General features: G+C 43.0%; 2 protein-coding genes and 1 long non-coding RNA gene across 9 annotated transcripts in view; 2 read left to right on the forward strand and 1 right to left on the reverse strand.

Annotated features, from left to right (window-relative positions):
• Positions 1-3,609, forward strand: part of slc12a7b (solute carrier family 12 member 7b) — a 61,859-nt gene extending 58,250 nt beyond the window's left edge. For all 7 annotated transcript variants that reach the window (XM_051410550.1, XM_051410551.1, XM_051410552.1 and 4 more), the window contains one exon: positions 723-3,609. In XM_051410550.1, the coding sequence (XP_051266510.1) occupies positions 723-814 (92 nt within the window). In that variant the 3' untranslated portion in view covers positions 815-3,609. The remainder of the gene's footprint in view (positions 1-722) is intronic.
• A 4,090-nt stretch (positions 3,610-7,699) lies between these two features.
• Positions 7,700-10,082, reverse strand: LOC127369358 (uncharacterized). Its single transcript, XR_007886061.1, has 2 exons — positions 9,944-10,082; positions 7,700-9,757 (listed from the first exon to the last, which is right to left on the reverse strand). It is a non-coding gene; the product is annotated as an uncharacterized LOC127369358 (long non-coding RNA).
• gfod1 (glucose-fructose oxidoreductase domain containing 1) overlaps positions 9,751-13,415 on the forward strand; it is a 38,268-nt gene continuing 34,603 nt past the window's right edge. Inside the window, exon 1 of the mRNA XM_051410624.1 lies at positions 9,751-10,424. Within this exon, the coding sequence (XP_051266584.1) occupies positions 10,172-10,424 (253 nt within the window). The 5' untranslated portion in view covers positions 9,751-10,171. The remainder of the gene's footprint in view (positions 10,425-13,415) is intronic.

The raw sequence follows: 13,415 nt of genomic DNA on the forward strand, positions 1-13,415 counted from the left end.
GCCTGTGTGGTCTGATCCAACAGACGAGCTACTGTAGCTTAACATGCTGAAAAAGTTAATGCTGATTCTGATAGAAAGGTGTCAGAACACACAGTGCATCACAGTCTGTTGGTATGGGGCTGCAGAACATTCTGACCACCAGGGTGCCCAGGTGGTCAGAATGTCATGTCTGATCGGTGTATATCGCTGTTATCTTTTAAAGATCCAGTGTGTAACATTTAGGAGGATCTCCTACATATTTCACAGCCCGTTCTCTTTCCTAGGTTGTTGACAGACGCCAGCGGTGTTCAGTTGCAGTCTGAAACTTTGTCGCCACTGAATCCTACACCATGATCCTTTAATCATCTTCAAAATTGAAGAGGAGTCTAACTCATAGCATATCTAAGTACAGGAAAGGAGAAAGTAGACTGAGGTTCTGACAGAGGCTTGCTCAACTGTTATTGGAGCACAGAGCGAAAGGGGCTGGACTCAATTAACTGCTGGATGTTTTACCATCTTACCTTGTAGGTCAGTGCTGTGTTCTCAACTGGGTTCTGCTACCCCTAAGTGGCCAAAAAAAAGATTATTGCAAGTTTTACCACCATTGCAATTCATTCTAATGTATACTGTAGTAAATACTGACTGTGTTGGACAAGCGTTCTGCTACAGTAGAGATGGTGGAGTGGAGTAATGTGGTACTGTACCGCTCTGTATGTTCTGTACCTTGACTGCTGTCTCCCCAGACATGGAGTTTCTGGAGGTTCTTCTTGAGGGTCTGAACCGGGTCCTCCTGGTGCGAGGCGGTGGCCGAGAAGTCATCACCATCTACTCTTAAAGAAAAAAAACTTACGCCCCACCATGCACACATGGGCTGTTGCCGTGGATACCAGTCACCGGGCATTTTCTGGGGAAGAAGCCTAATTTGGTTTTTATGAAGGGGGCGGGGGTTGTTGGAAGGCGGGACCACTTGTGATTGACAGATGTCTGAAGGACCTTGTGACGACGGAAACAAGTTAGCGTGGAATCATTTGACTGGCTGAGAGTACGAGCACAGTGTGTGTCCACGCTGGGCCACAGTACCCCTGCACATGGAAGATAGAGCATAGAGACACTTTATATTGTTCATTTAACTCTGGAAACGTTGTTATGTTCTGTTACATTTTCATAATCTTTCCCTATCGTGTTGATGTCGTCAAGTTACTTGCACTCGCTATGTAAAGATAAGCGAAGAAGTGATTGTGTGCTGTTGATATGAACCTCGTAGTCTTTCGTGTTGTCTGGTGTGCTCGACTCTGGGAGGCTCAGAGACGGTCGCTGGACCTGAGAAAAACATGCACAGAGAGGACGAGTTACAGAACGGCTTTGAGCTCAGTGTAGAAAGGTCACTCATAACAACACATACTAAGTTTTCAGTTTGGTGATATGTACGGCCTGCATCACCATTCATACTTTTCATTTAAAATAACTTTTAAGAAAGTGGTGTCAGTGTGAACTACAACACTTACATACAGGGCAAACAGTGTGTTTAGAAGCTGCTAAAACATCCTGGTTAGGTAGTAGAGCTGTGTGTGGCCAGGAGGATGTTGAACGCACACCAGACGTTGGAACACCTTCCTTTAGGTGGGTGGGAGTAGTGGGGTACTGATACGTGATGATAGGTCAACATTTCCCACCGTCAAAGAACGCTGTTGTTTTAATAGGGAAAATAGCCATAGTTCATATTCTAGGACCCTTTGTAAGCTTTATAAAAGGACATATTTAATGCACATGTATACATATTTATGGTGTCTGAAGTAGTGCTCAGTTGGGAATAACTATAGACTTTTTTTAATCCAAGGGCTGTTTAACAGCATGCAGTAGGTTCATGAAATATTATATTGGCACATTAAATCTTTAATTTGCATTTAACAAAGTATACTTTTAAAAACGTGAATGCACAAATTGATACCTGAATTAGTGTAATTCTTCCCATATCGATGAAGTTACAGCACTGTTGACTTTGCACTACCGATCTTTCAGCACTTAATTCACTGCGTACTGTCGCCCAGTTCTGTCGCCTACAGTGGCTCTTTCTACTGGTCAATACGCCACTACATCCTTCTGACTGAGGACTGAGATACCGATAAATGAGCTCATGAGCTCGCGAAAAAGGATGCACGAAGCAAATAATTCCATACTATTGAATACTCATGTTTCAATGTTGTTTTTATAATATTTTACCAAACGTAAGATCTTTAGGCTTTGAGTCCCAGACTGAGTAGATGACTTGTTATGAGGATGTGTAGGAGAAAAAGTGCCAAAATGACTACAAAAGAAACTGTGGAAGTATTATTAATACATCAGCAGCTACTGCTTTTTACATCAACAATCTTAATCATTTTTTTTATGATACAGCTCCTGATCCCTGCTAGAATTCTTGTCAAACTCTGCATATGAATAACTGAGCAAATGCAACTAATTGTGCAATTTCCAGGGCATTTCAAAAACATGCTGTACAATGTATTGTGTCAGAAGAAAGAAGGAAATCTGATTGAGCCCTTTCTCATGTGTACCTCCACAGTTTCTTTTTCTAATTAGCTGTGCAGTATTTTGTAAAGCAGAAAGTCGTATTCTCCTGCGGTTCTTTGCTGGGGAATGAGAACTTCTGATTGTCAGTTATGCAACATCCATGTTTTGTTGTGTTTTGTTCAGTTGTCGATGTATGCCTGTGTAACTATATAGTAATGGTCTCCATAGTGTTTGTTATATTATAATTGAGCTTTCTGTTACTTTAAGTGTTCATTTTCGGTGTGATTTTTATGGGAGGAGGCAGAGAGATGTTGTATGTGTGAAGACGGCAGCACTGTTTTTGTGTTTTGTTCCACCCACCAGAAACACAGCATGCACACAGGACTGAAAACCCCTCCGGATACAGGGGCACCCCGGACTGAAAATATTAAGAAACTTGAGTGAAGCAACCGAGGTAAAAAAGAATGGTTTAATTAACTCTGTAACTATATGAAGTTCATATTTCAGTTTCCTTGTTCGGTTTTATGTTTTAGCAACCAAAGATAAAACATAATTCTGTATAAATAAACTTAAAATTGTCTAGTTTTAAGTTTGAAAGTTGTAAAGATAAATTATTAAAGAAATTTCTTTGTTTTTAATTTGGTTACTGAGCTGAATAGTAGCTGTGCAGAAAGAAAACTATAAAATACATGAAACCTTGAACAGAAGATGTTAAATAAAAAGAAGAAAAAGTTCCTGGAGGTAAATAGGATTGTCAGCAGTGTGTGTTTCACAGCTCTAATGTTCGAGGTGACTGGAGAATGTTATCTACCTCAAGGTGTCACTGAGGCTCGGCTGAAGGAATAAAAACGTGTCCAATCACAGCTCTCTTTCAGAACTGATGTTACATACAGATCTATGAAAGGAGAAAAAGAAGCTGTGTGAGAGGACCAGCAGAATGTGTGTGGGAGTGTGTGTCCCTGTGCATAATGTTTGTGTTTCTGCTGTTGTCCGGCTCAGTTGGCAGGCCTCACAGGCTGGAACAGGAAGTCACTTGTGGGCGCACATATAGAGGAAAGTAGCCCTGTAAATTGTATTTGTGCCTCTCTGAGTAATTATTAAAAGTGCTGAAATAAACCTAAACCTGTCTGCATCCACTTATTTTAGGAAGTTTCACCATTTTTCATATCACTTTTTCTTTCCATTTGTGAAAACAAGTGAATTTTTTTCAAAGTTTTTACTTCACTTTACTTTTTCATCTGTGAGAACGGGGTGTTTTTTGTTTTTTATTAAGTATTTGTTGTTGTAATACTCTCGATCACAAGAGGCTGAAGTGCACCACTATACCACGCTCCAAACAGAACAAGCATTCAACTTTTCTTTCTTTTTATATAATTTTGTAAATAAGTTTTTTGGGGGCTTTTTGCCTTTTTTAATTAGTTACGACTGTTCAAGATTGACAGGAAAGGGGGGACAGAGTGGATGACCCACAGCAAAGGGCTACAGGTTGGACTTGAACCCATAGCCGCAGCAGCAGGGCCTTCAGCTCCACCAGGTGAGTTACCAGGTGCCCCATTCATGTTCTCTTAAAGGTGAGTTATAATTTCTCTTGAAAATGTGCTGATAAAGATACATCTCTAGCCAAAAGAAAGACATACCAGGCTAGTGGTGTTACTGAGGTCACTGTTAGGGCTGATATCACATTGCAGAGATGGTAAGACACAGTTTCAATGAAACGTCAGAATGTTTTCTGACTGTAGATTTCTTGAAAATGAGTAACATTTACCATGTTGACATTTTTCTTTACTAGTTGGAATACTCTCTACTCTAAATCAGCTCATCTGGCACTTGTTTCTATGCTAGTTATTCCTGTATTGTACATGATGTGTTTATGCGTGCATAGTTTCAGTGCATAAAAGGACCCCTGAGAGGTGGTTCTCACATTTTCACGTTGATGTTTGATGTTGAGGCCCTCATCAAAGTTTAATACGTTCGAGTATTTTAGCTGATATCATGCTTAGATGCTGGATATTCTTAAATAAATTTGTCTTTAAACAAATATGCAAACTAACAGACCTAAAACAAACATTTGAGATAGAACACTTTAGACTGTCTGTGACTGCTTTTTTTCCCAGCTGTAGGCGTACAGTAGAGGTTCCCCACCTGGGCATCAGGACCCCTGCAAGGGTTCACGAGATGATTAATAAAAACCTTAATTCTACTCCACAAAATTATGTTAATTTAACTGGTCTTTTTCAATGCTTTGCTTCTTTCTTGTGAAAACCTGTAGTTTTACCCTTTTATGCCTCTAAAATCATTTATATGAAACAATCTGAGAAGGGAAACTTCCTGTTCAGTTGAACTGCTCGCATTCACATACAACCTCTGATGGGAGGAGATATAGTTTCATATTAAGGGGTCACAAGCAAAAAATGTTTTAGAACACTGCACTAGATGTTCATTATAGTTTGCAGAGTCATAGTCTTGTTGTTGGAACATCTGTCCACTAGAGGGCAACCTTGCCTTGAAGGTGGCTTCATGCTGCAGCTTGATGGCACTCACTCGCTTTATCTCTGAGCCAAATAAAGCATGGGCACATTTTAGTATCAGATGACCCGGAGATATAGTTCTAAATTCACGTCAGCGCGGTGATGCGTTTACTGACCTGTACGTGGTCGTTCCCTCTCTGTGCAGCAGGCTGTCAGGGAGCCATTCAGCCCCCTCTGCTGTGGGAGGTGTCAGCCGCCTCCTGCTCCATCTGCACCTCCCCTTCTATCTAACTGGACAATCAGCTATCCAGCACCAACAGGCCTGACCTCGACTGGTCACATGCTCTGTCTCACACAAACAAACCATACCAACATCTGATTGAATTAGAGCGTGACCATGATAGAGCAAAAAGGGAGAGCAAAGCAGAGACTGCGTCATGTTTACAATTTAGAGTTCACTCCTGTTGGCCTGCACACATTATCATCATCATTACTGAACTCTACAAAAGTATTGACTTCTTTTAAAAGCTAATAATTGCTCCTGGGCTGATCATAAGTTGCACTGCTATAACTGAAGGAGGAAGTCATGTTGCTGATTGCACCAACGAATCCTGTTACCAAATATTCCAGTGTTCAAAAAGGCTTCTTCTCTGCTGCACATTCTGCCAAAAACTCTCCGACAAGCACACCCTTGAGCTTTAGCCTTGACTGACCTTTGACCTCTTGCAGCCAGCGGTTGCCTTTCACCACTTTCTCTGCACAATCTGTCAGTCCAAAGTACTGTGCCTCTATTCTGTTAGCTCTGTGCATTGTTGACCAAATCAATAGGAGAGGCTGGATATTGACAGCGCGTGTTGAAACTGTACTGTGTGCGTGTGCGTGTGCGTGTGCGAGAGTGAGAGAGAGAGAGAGAGAGAGAGAGAGAGAGAGAGAGAGAGACTGAAAGGCACAAAGAAATGTTCTCATTGATTCTCAGCAGCAGCACTACCACTGTGGACAAAAATAACAGTGTTGTCTGTAATTCGGTGTAATATTTGATGCTCGTGCCCATATTGATTCAAACTATGATGTTCAGCTTTTTCTGTCCACTGACAGCAGACATCAGCTGTAGATCAGCAGAGGTCCTGCCAGGTGAAAGGCCGTCATTTGGAGGTTTTGTGTTTTCTCAGCTGAGCAGGTGGACAGACGGATGCAGGCTGGGTTTTATTTACAGAAATAAAATTGTACTGTGTCAGGTTTTGCCTCGCCTAGATGTGACATGTACATGTATGACTGTGCAGCATGAAGAGCAACAAAGTGTGTGTACACAGGACTGTCAGCCAGGGACCTGTGTGAAACCAAAAGTCAATGTTGACTTACTTTAAGTGCAAACATAAGTTAACTTAGATAATCTATTTAACTAACATAAGATACTTTATGTAACTTCTTTTCCTAAAGCTAAATTAACTGCAACCTCAGCAAGCTTTATTTTAAAGTGTATCAGGTTGTTGCATATTTATTATTACTAAATCGCCCGTGGTATGAGCACGGGTTGAAAATGTGATACTGCCACAGCGGGCCGCCGTGTATTACACGCTTTGGCATGATACCGGGTTGAGATATGAGTTAACACAACTTAACTTGAATAATTCCTTCACAGTTGGCTCATGAGTTATTGTTAGAAACACTAAAGTGTTGGGAGGATCTAATATTCATAGGTATGGTTTCATTAGTTTGTAATCACATGAATTTAGGAATCGCCTTCCATGGAGTCTGCCATGTTGAACCACCATGTTTCTACAGTAGCTCAGAAGGGACAAACCAAACACTGGTTCTAGATAAGGCTGTGTGTGTTTCACAGCAACCGTAGACAGTTGCGATCTACAACTACACTAGACGGCAGTTGTCACTAAATCCTACACACTGGTCCTTTAAGTTCTCTGAACTTCAGAAATTGAGTTCAAGAAACAAAACTAAGACTTCAGATATAATAATATAATTTGGAGGTTTGACCACTACTGCTACAGAGTTTGGTTTCATGTGAAATGCACTTCAGTTGTGGTAGCAACATGCTAACAATAGCAATGAGGAGGAAAACTGCTAGCAAGTAAACATGGATTAAAGTTCATTCAACAACGGTTTCTAGTCAAATCTGCCGTCTAGTTATATACTGTACTCTCTTTTCAAAGTGCAGCCTTTCTAGCTATGGTTGCTCCGCTCCAAGCAACTCTATTAAATTCTATGTGTAAGGAGGCTGACACTGAATTCAGTGGCTTCGACCTTTGTCATGGCTTGCAGTGTTTTTTTTATCCTTACGAGGAGAAACAACCATGGCTTAAAACCGTTTGGGTGTGTTATGCTAGTATCAGCTGATGTGGCCTCCAGCAGAGGAGAGGAGTGCACAGAGGTCTGGGACATCACTTCTTTCTCCACACCCACCGATTCCATTCATTACCAAACTTTTAGACTTCAGTCCCAACTGTCACTGACTCAAGTGACATCACTTGAGGACATTTGTCAGACTTCACACAGCTGTCTCTGGAGAGTCAAAAGGCTTTATTAAAAAAAAGAATTTCACATATGCACACCTGGAAACACATTTGATCTGTAATATCGGTGGAGTTCTCCCCTGACATCTATTCTACACACACAGCTTCATCGGGTACTGTATGTTTTCTTCAAATGACAAAAAGAGGGGTATTGTTGGAAGTAATCTAATATTAACTGTGTTCTTAAATAACTTTATGCAAAAAGAGAAGCACCCGTTTCTTTAGAAACTTAATTTAATGAGTTGAATTAATGAGTGAACACTCAGCATACATTCAGTGAAATCGTCATTTCAGGTCAGAATGAATATTTGTTTGTAAGTTCTGCAGTGGTCTGAAAAAGTTCAGTTCACTTTTTTTTTTTTTTTCAAATTAATTTGAAATGAACAAAACCTACATATTTACATTGAGTTGATGATTTAACACCACCCATTGCACCAGTCACATCTTTTACATGCTGAAGGCCGCACATAGCCAGCAGCAGAAGCTCAGTAATAAAGAAAATGAATTATATAAATGCAGCTTAAAGTTAAGAGAAAATAGTGTTGACAATACAAAAAAAAGGTTTGCACTTCTTTGTGCGTCAAAAGTGTTAATAAATGTGTGCAAAGTCAAACTGTGTCAGCTGTTTAATTATAGAAAAGTTTCCTGTCACTGAACTTGAACATACATGAGAGAAAAGGCAACACTTTGGTTGTAAATACATTTATCATTGGACATATTCATGGATTTAAAAGATGATTCTGTACAATCATTTCAGTAAATAATAAAAATCAATAAAATGAACTGCTGTGGCACGTTCCCCAGTGAGGCCCCAGTGTGTGAGGGGTCCTCTCTATGAACCCCAGAGGAAGATGGTGTGTGGAGTGCACAGTGGACTCCGCCATGATGATATTCAAATCCTCTATCCACTTCAAAGGCTTCTGATCCCTGCTGCAGAATGCAAAGGAGCTCAGCTCTATCATATCTTAAACCTTGAAGAATGATGTCTTTCCCGCTGACAGTCTCTGTCTTGTTGCATCCTGTCAGGCGGTGTTACACGGCCCTGTGGAGCGTAAAGGGTGCACTGTACTCCACTGTAGGGTTAGGGCTGCAGTTCCCTGTGCAGCTGAGTGAGTAAAGCTGGTCAGTAGAGCTGCACGTGTTTGAAAGCTGATGTGAAATCAGAGATGTTGGTCATAGAGGCAACATTCAACAACCAGGAGGAACAGAGGACGTAGAGCTACCAGTATGGTGATGTATGGTAAATAGTGTTTTCATTCAACGTGTGCAGAACATCTGAAAGAATATAACACCTTAGAATGGCTCTAGTGTCACTGTGTCTCAAAGACAATTCAGAAGAATACAAAGACAATGCTTCACCAAAATATGCTCCCTCATTTGCAGCGAATTCATGATGACATAAAGATGAAATTGAAGTACAATAAGTGCACTGTAACCTCACCTGGCACATCATAGGAATGTTCTAATGAAATCTGAATAATGTCTGTTGACAGACCTGAGCTTGGATTTGGTTTTTTAGAATAACTCCTCCGTAGAGGACAGTAGCAGCTTCAGCTCAGTGCAGGCTGCCTGGTTCTGTCCAGCAGCCGAAGGGTTAAAGTCAACTGGGGAGGAGAGCTACGTCAAGCGACACAAAGAGAGACAGGGACAGACCCGAAATGGTCCAAGGTTGCCACTAAAATAAAAGTGTAACAACAAGTAATACTACCACTGCAACTAATAGGACAACATAATAATAATAATAATAATAATAATAATAATAATAATAATAATAAAAAATAAGTAATAATAATTAATAATACATTACAGAGACCATTATGATAACTAATACAAAAAACGTTCCCTTTGTGTATCCTTGCGTCCATATAAAGTTTGGTCATGCAAATCCAGATTTCTTTATATCTACTTGTGCTTTGAGGGTAATATGAAATAAATTAAAACAGCATATCACTGTATTTTTTTTAACATTTCTGAGTTTTGTGAGAATTTATCTTGAACTATTTTATTTTTGATATTCCATACATTTATTCTGATGCGTTTATTTTGAAAATTCTGTACCGGTCGTGCTTCCGGTCAGTGTCTGTAGCTTTACAGCGGTCTCGGAGCTGAACATCAGTAGCTGCCCTCAGCAGTGTAGCGCAGCCGCTGCCGCTGCAGATCCTCCGGGGAGCGGAACAGAAGGCGACGGTGGTGTTTCTGTCAGCACGCCGTCAGATGAAGCTCCTTCCCGGCTCTCGTTTATTCCGTGTCGGTGGATGTGAAGGGAGGGTCCTGCTGGAGGAGGAATAACCAACGTAAGGAGGAGGTGTCATGCCCTTCACTGCTTGGCGCAGTCAGTGCTGATCGCTGTCAGACGGGGACGAGGTACAGACCGGAATGGTGCATTTAAATTGCCCTTTATAACGCCGAGGACGCCGGGCTCGGTCTATCGTCTGTTTTTGGATTATTTACATTATTTACCGGGGAGAAAAACGACATTTCATGCCCGATCGCAGAGCCGGAGCGACGGGAAAATGCAGCGCAGCGGGTGTTTGGCTGCAGGTGGATGGCCAACCTGACGGTCCCAGCCGCCGCTTCCCTCCCGTTCAGCCGCCGCTGCAGCAGCAGCAGCCGGTCTGGCTTCATCCAGAGCTGTAAAAAGAAACTGAAAACAGAGAGAACCGCAGATCAGACAAACAAACCCGAGCCATGCTTCCAGGGGTCGGCGTGTTCGGCACCAGCCTGACCGCCAGGGTGATCATCCCGCTGCTGAAGAATGAGGGCTTCGCCGTCAAAGCGCTGTGGGGCCGGACGCAGGAGGAGGCGGAGGAGCTGGCCAAGGAGATGAACGTACCGTTTTACACCAACCGGATCGACGACGTGCTGCTGCATCAGGATGTGGATCTGGTCTGCATCAACCTGCCTCCGCCTCTGACGCGGCAGATCGCGGTCAAAACACTGGGTGAGTCCTCCGCTGCTGCTTCTGCTGGGCGGGATGGATGCTGCGGCCCTGGTGTGGTGGGGAGGAGGGGGGAGCTGGCAGACAGGCCACTGACACCTTGGTGTGTCAACCCTGTGGGTTTATTGTGGGGCAGACCTGAGGTCCAGTGAGGTGTGGCTGAGCAGCATCAGTCTCCTCAGCATCCCTCCTGTACTGATGAAGCTGACTCCCATGAGGCTGCTGGCTGTAAGGTGGAGTCAGGATTGCAGCAGAAGTGGTCTTTGGAGTAGACTTCAGGTGCAGCAGTGTGGGCAGTAGTTGTGGAGTAGAGGCAAGAATGAGGACAGGATTGAAATTTGACCTTGTGACCTTCTGATGCTATTCCCCTTGCATTAATGTTGTCCTCACACACAAGAGTTTGTGTTTAGGCTACAGTTTCTCTCTGAGCGCTGCATTCTTCCTCTGTGGTGGGGATGTATTGTGTTACAGAGGCCTGGTTGTGTCAGTGTTGCCACTAAGGCAACAAACCTGGAGCAATACTGCATGTGGGTTAAATGTTCGTATTTGGGGACCCTAAAACAAAGTCCTCGATCAAACACTAAACTTAACCTGCGTTAGTGAAAGTGACAGACGCAGGAGCCCGAGAGAGGAGGCCTGAATGCGGGAAAGAGAGACACACAAAGAGAGGCTGTTCTAGTTTCAATCTGGAGCAATGCAGCTTATTTTGGAGATTGCGGTTGGGAGCTGTGGAGCTGCTGTGAAAGAATGGTGGCGAGGACTACTGAGCTGTACTCCACACAGGCTTTATTTACCCCACAGTTTGGCAGCAGAGCTCAGCTGGCAGTGAGCTGTAATAGGTCAGGTTTGTGACTGAGAAACAAATGGGTCCAGAGATGCTCAGCATCCACAGAGGAACGGGCTGAAACATATGTCGGATCTCTGCTACAAAACAGTTTGCAGAGGGGGAGTAAAGCAGGGCTGCAAGTAGTGCTGATTCCTATTATATATTTATCAAGAGACCTTTTTCACAGCAGCCATTTTGACATGATATAGTAGGGCAAACACATGTTACCAGTGGTACTAATTAAGGTTTCCTTCAGGTCAAACAGAGTCAGGGTGCTGCCATTGTGCATGTTGGCTCACTGTGATTACTCTACTATTTCATGTCAGAATGGCTGCTGTGAAAAAGGTCTCTTAGAAGTTTATAAAGCGCAATTTCCCAAAGCCCAGGGCGGCATCTTTAAATTGCTTGTTATGACTAACCAACCATCCAGAACCCCACATTAAGCAGCCAGGCCTCCATTTGCAACGTGGGAACCAGTGAATGAAAGACTTCAATGATTCATCGACATGTTGCCCATTCTTTCGCTGCTGATCATCCCAACGCTTGAACACAGAACAGCTGGCAACAGAACTTGGTTTCAGCAGCTGAAGTGCTCTTGAGCGCGGCCCAGACTTGTCTTCAGGTGCAGCAGCATGTGTGCAGTAGTTGTGACCTTCGTCAAACCTTCTGTTTGCAAGGTCGAGAACAAACTTTGAAGGTCATTGCTATGGGTGGACCATTTGGGTAATTCTAAGCCAATATGATGTTTAAAGTAACAGTTTGTCTGCTTTTGTGCCAGGGAAACAAATAAATCTACAAAGATAAGCACATCTACCTCAATCGATTTCTCTTCTCATCCACGTTGTGAGACTGGAAAATGGAGCTGATTATTTCTCCAACATCGAGGTTGGAGACAACCAACAAAACATTTATCCAGTGCAAACATCGACCACTGATATCGGTGAATGCCGTCTTATTTGCCGATATGCTGATGACAGTCAACACTGGAATATCATCCGATACCAATGTTGGGCTGTTATATCGGTTCAGTTAACTTCTACTGTTGGTATTTACTGAGATTTATATTCAGATAAACCTCAATACTCTAAATATCATAAAAATAGACACGTATTATGATGTGACTGATGACTGCTGCAGTAAGTCATTACTACTTTCTATTGATAACACACTGGGGTTATTACACACTGTTTATCCTGTCATATACAGTAGTATTTTACTAGAGAGACTATGCTCCACCTAATTATGTCACCCGTCACACTCTTGGGCAGGGCGCGACCTGCCAGCAACAGGAGTACCTGCATTAGCACTAGCTGTGAATGTGTGTGTGAGGGCAGAGCTGTGTGAGTGTGAGCTGCAGAGGGACATACATGGGGTCAGTCTTGTGACTCTGGACTCGGTCGATGTGGATTTCATAGGTGTTACTAGCAAACTCCTTTTAACTACAGCTGAATGTCATGGTGTGTCACACACAGCCTTATTGACCCGTAGCACACAGTGTTTTGGATTGTCCTACATTTTTTACATTTTCCTCATGATCAGCATGTTCAGTGTGAATTAAAAGGGTCACATTCTTCCTCAGGCTGTAACCTGGTTGAATTGGGAGTGTTTCTCTAAGCATATTGGCGTGGTAGATTGGCCTGTGACCCCCAATGTAAAGGTGTAACCCCTGCCTCGGCATCCCAGCATCTAGATAAGGCCTCTGTGGCTCCATTCATTCTCACACTGCTGCCTTGTTTGCCCTCTGGCTTCAGTAAATCCTGTGGAGTGGCAGTGTGAGCTAACAAGAGGGACCGAAGTACAGTAGACGGTGTTCATTTATACCATAACTACGCTAATGTCAATATGTACATGCACGCACTAAATCATAGCCTACATGCTTTTCTGTTGATTAGGAAATCAATCTCTTTCTTCATCCTGTCTGCGTTCGTGCTTGTGGAGTCCTAGTGTAGCCCTGTGTCAAAGTTGCACAGGCCAGCTGATCCTGAGCCAGAAACACCAGTCATCATGTCCCAGTGAACTTGACTCAACCTGCGCACCAGCCGCTGCAAACTTGCCAATGGCCATTCTTTCTCCCTTTCCTCTCTGCTCATTTCCTCACGGCTTCATTGTGTGAGCGCCGCCTGTTCCTTCCCACCCACCTCTCCTCCTCAGCCGCCGTCATTCAGCCA

This window comes from Dicentrarchus labrax, unplaced genomic scaffold (assembly GCF_905237075.1).
Source record: "Dicentrarchus labrax unplaced genomic scaffold, dlabrax2021, whole genome shotgun sequence".
Classification (NCBI taxonomy): domain Eukaryota; kingdom Metazoa; phylum Chordata; class Actinopteri; family Moronidae; genus Dicentrarchus; species Dicentrarchus labrax.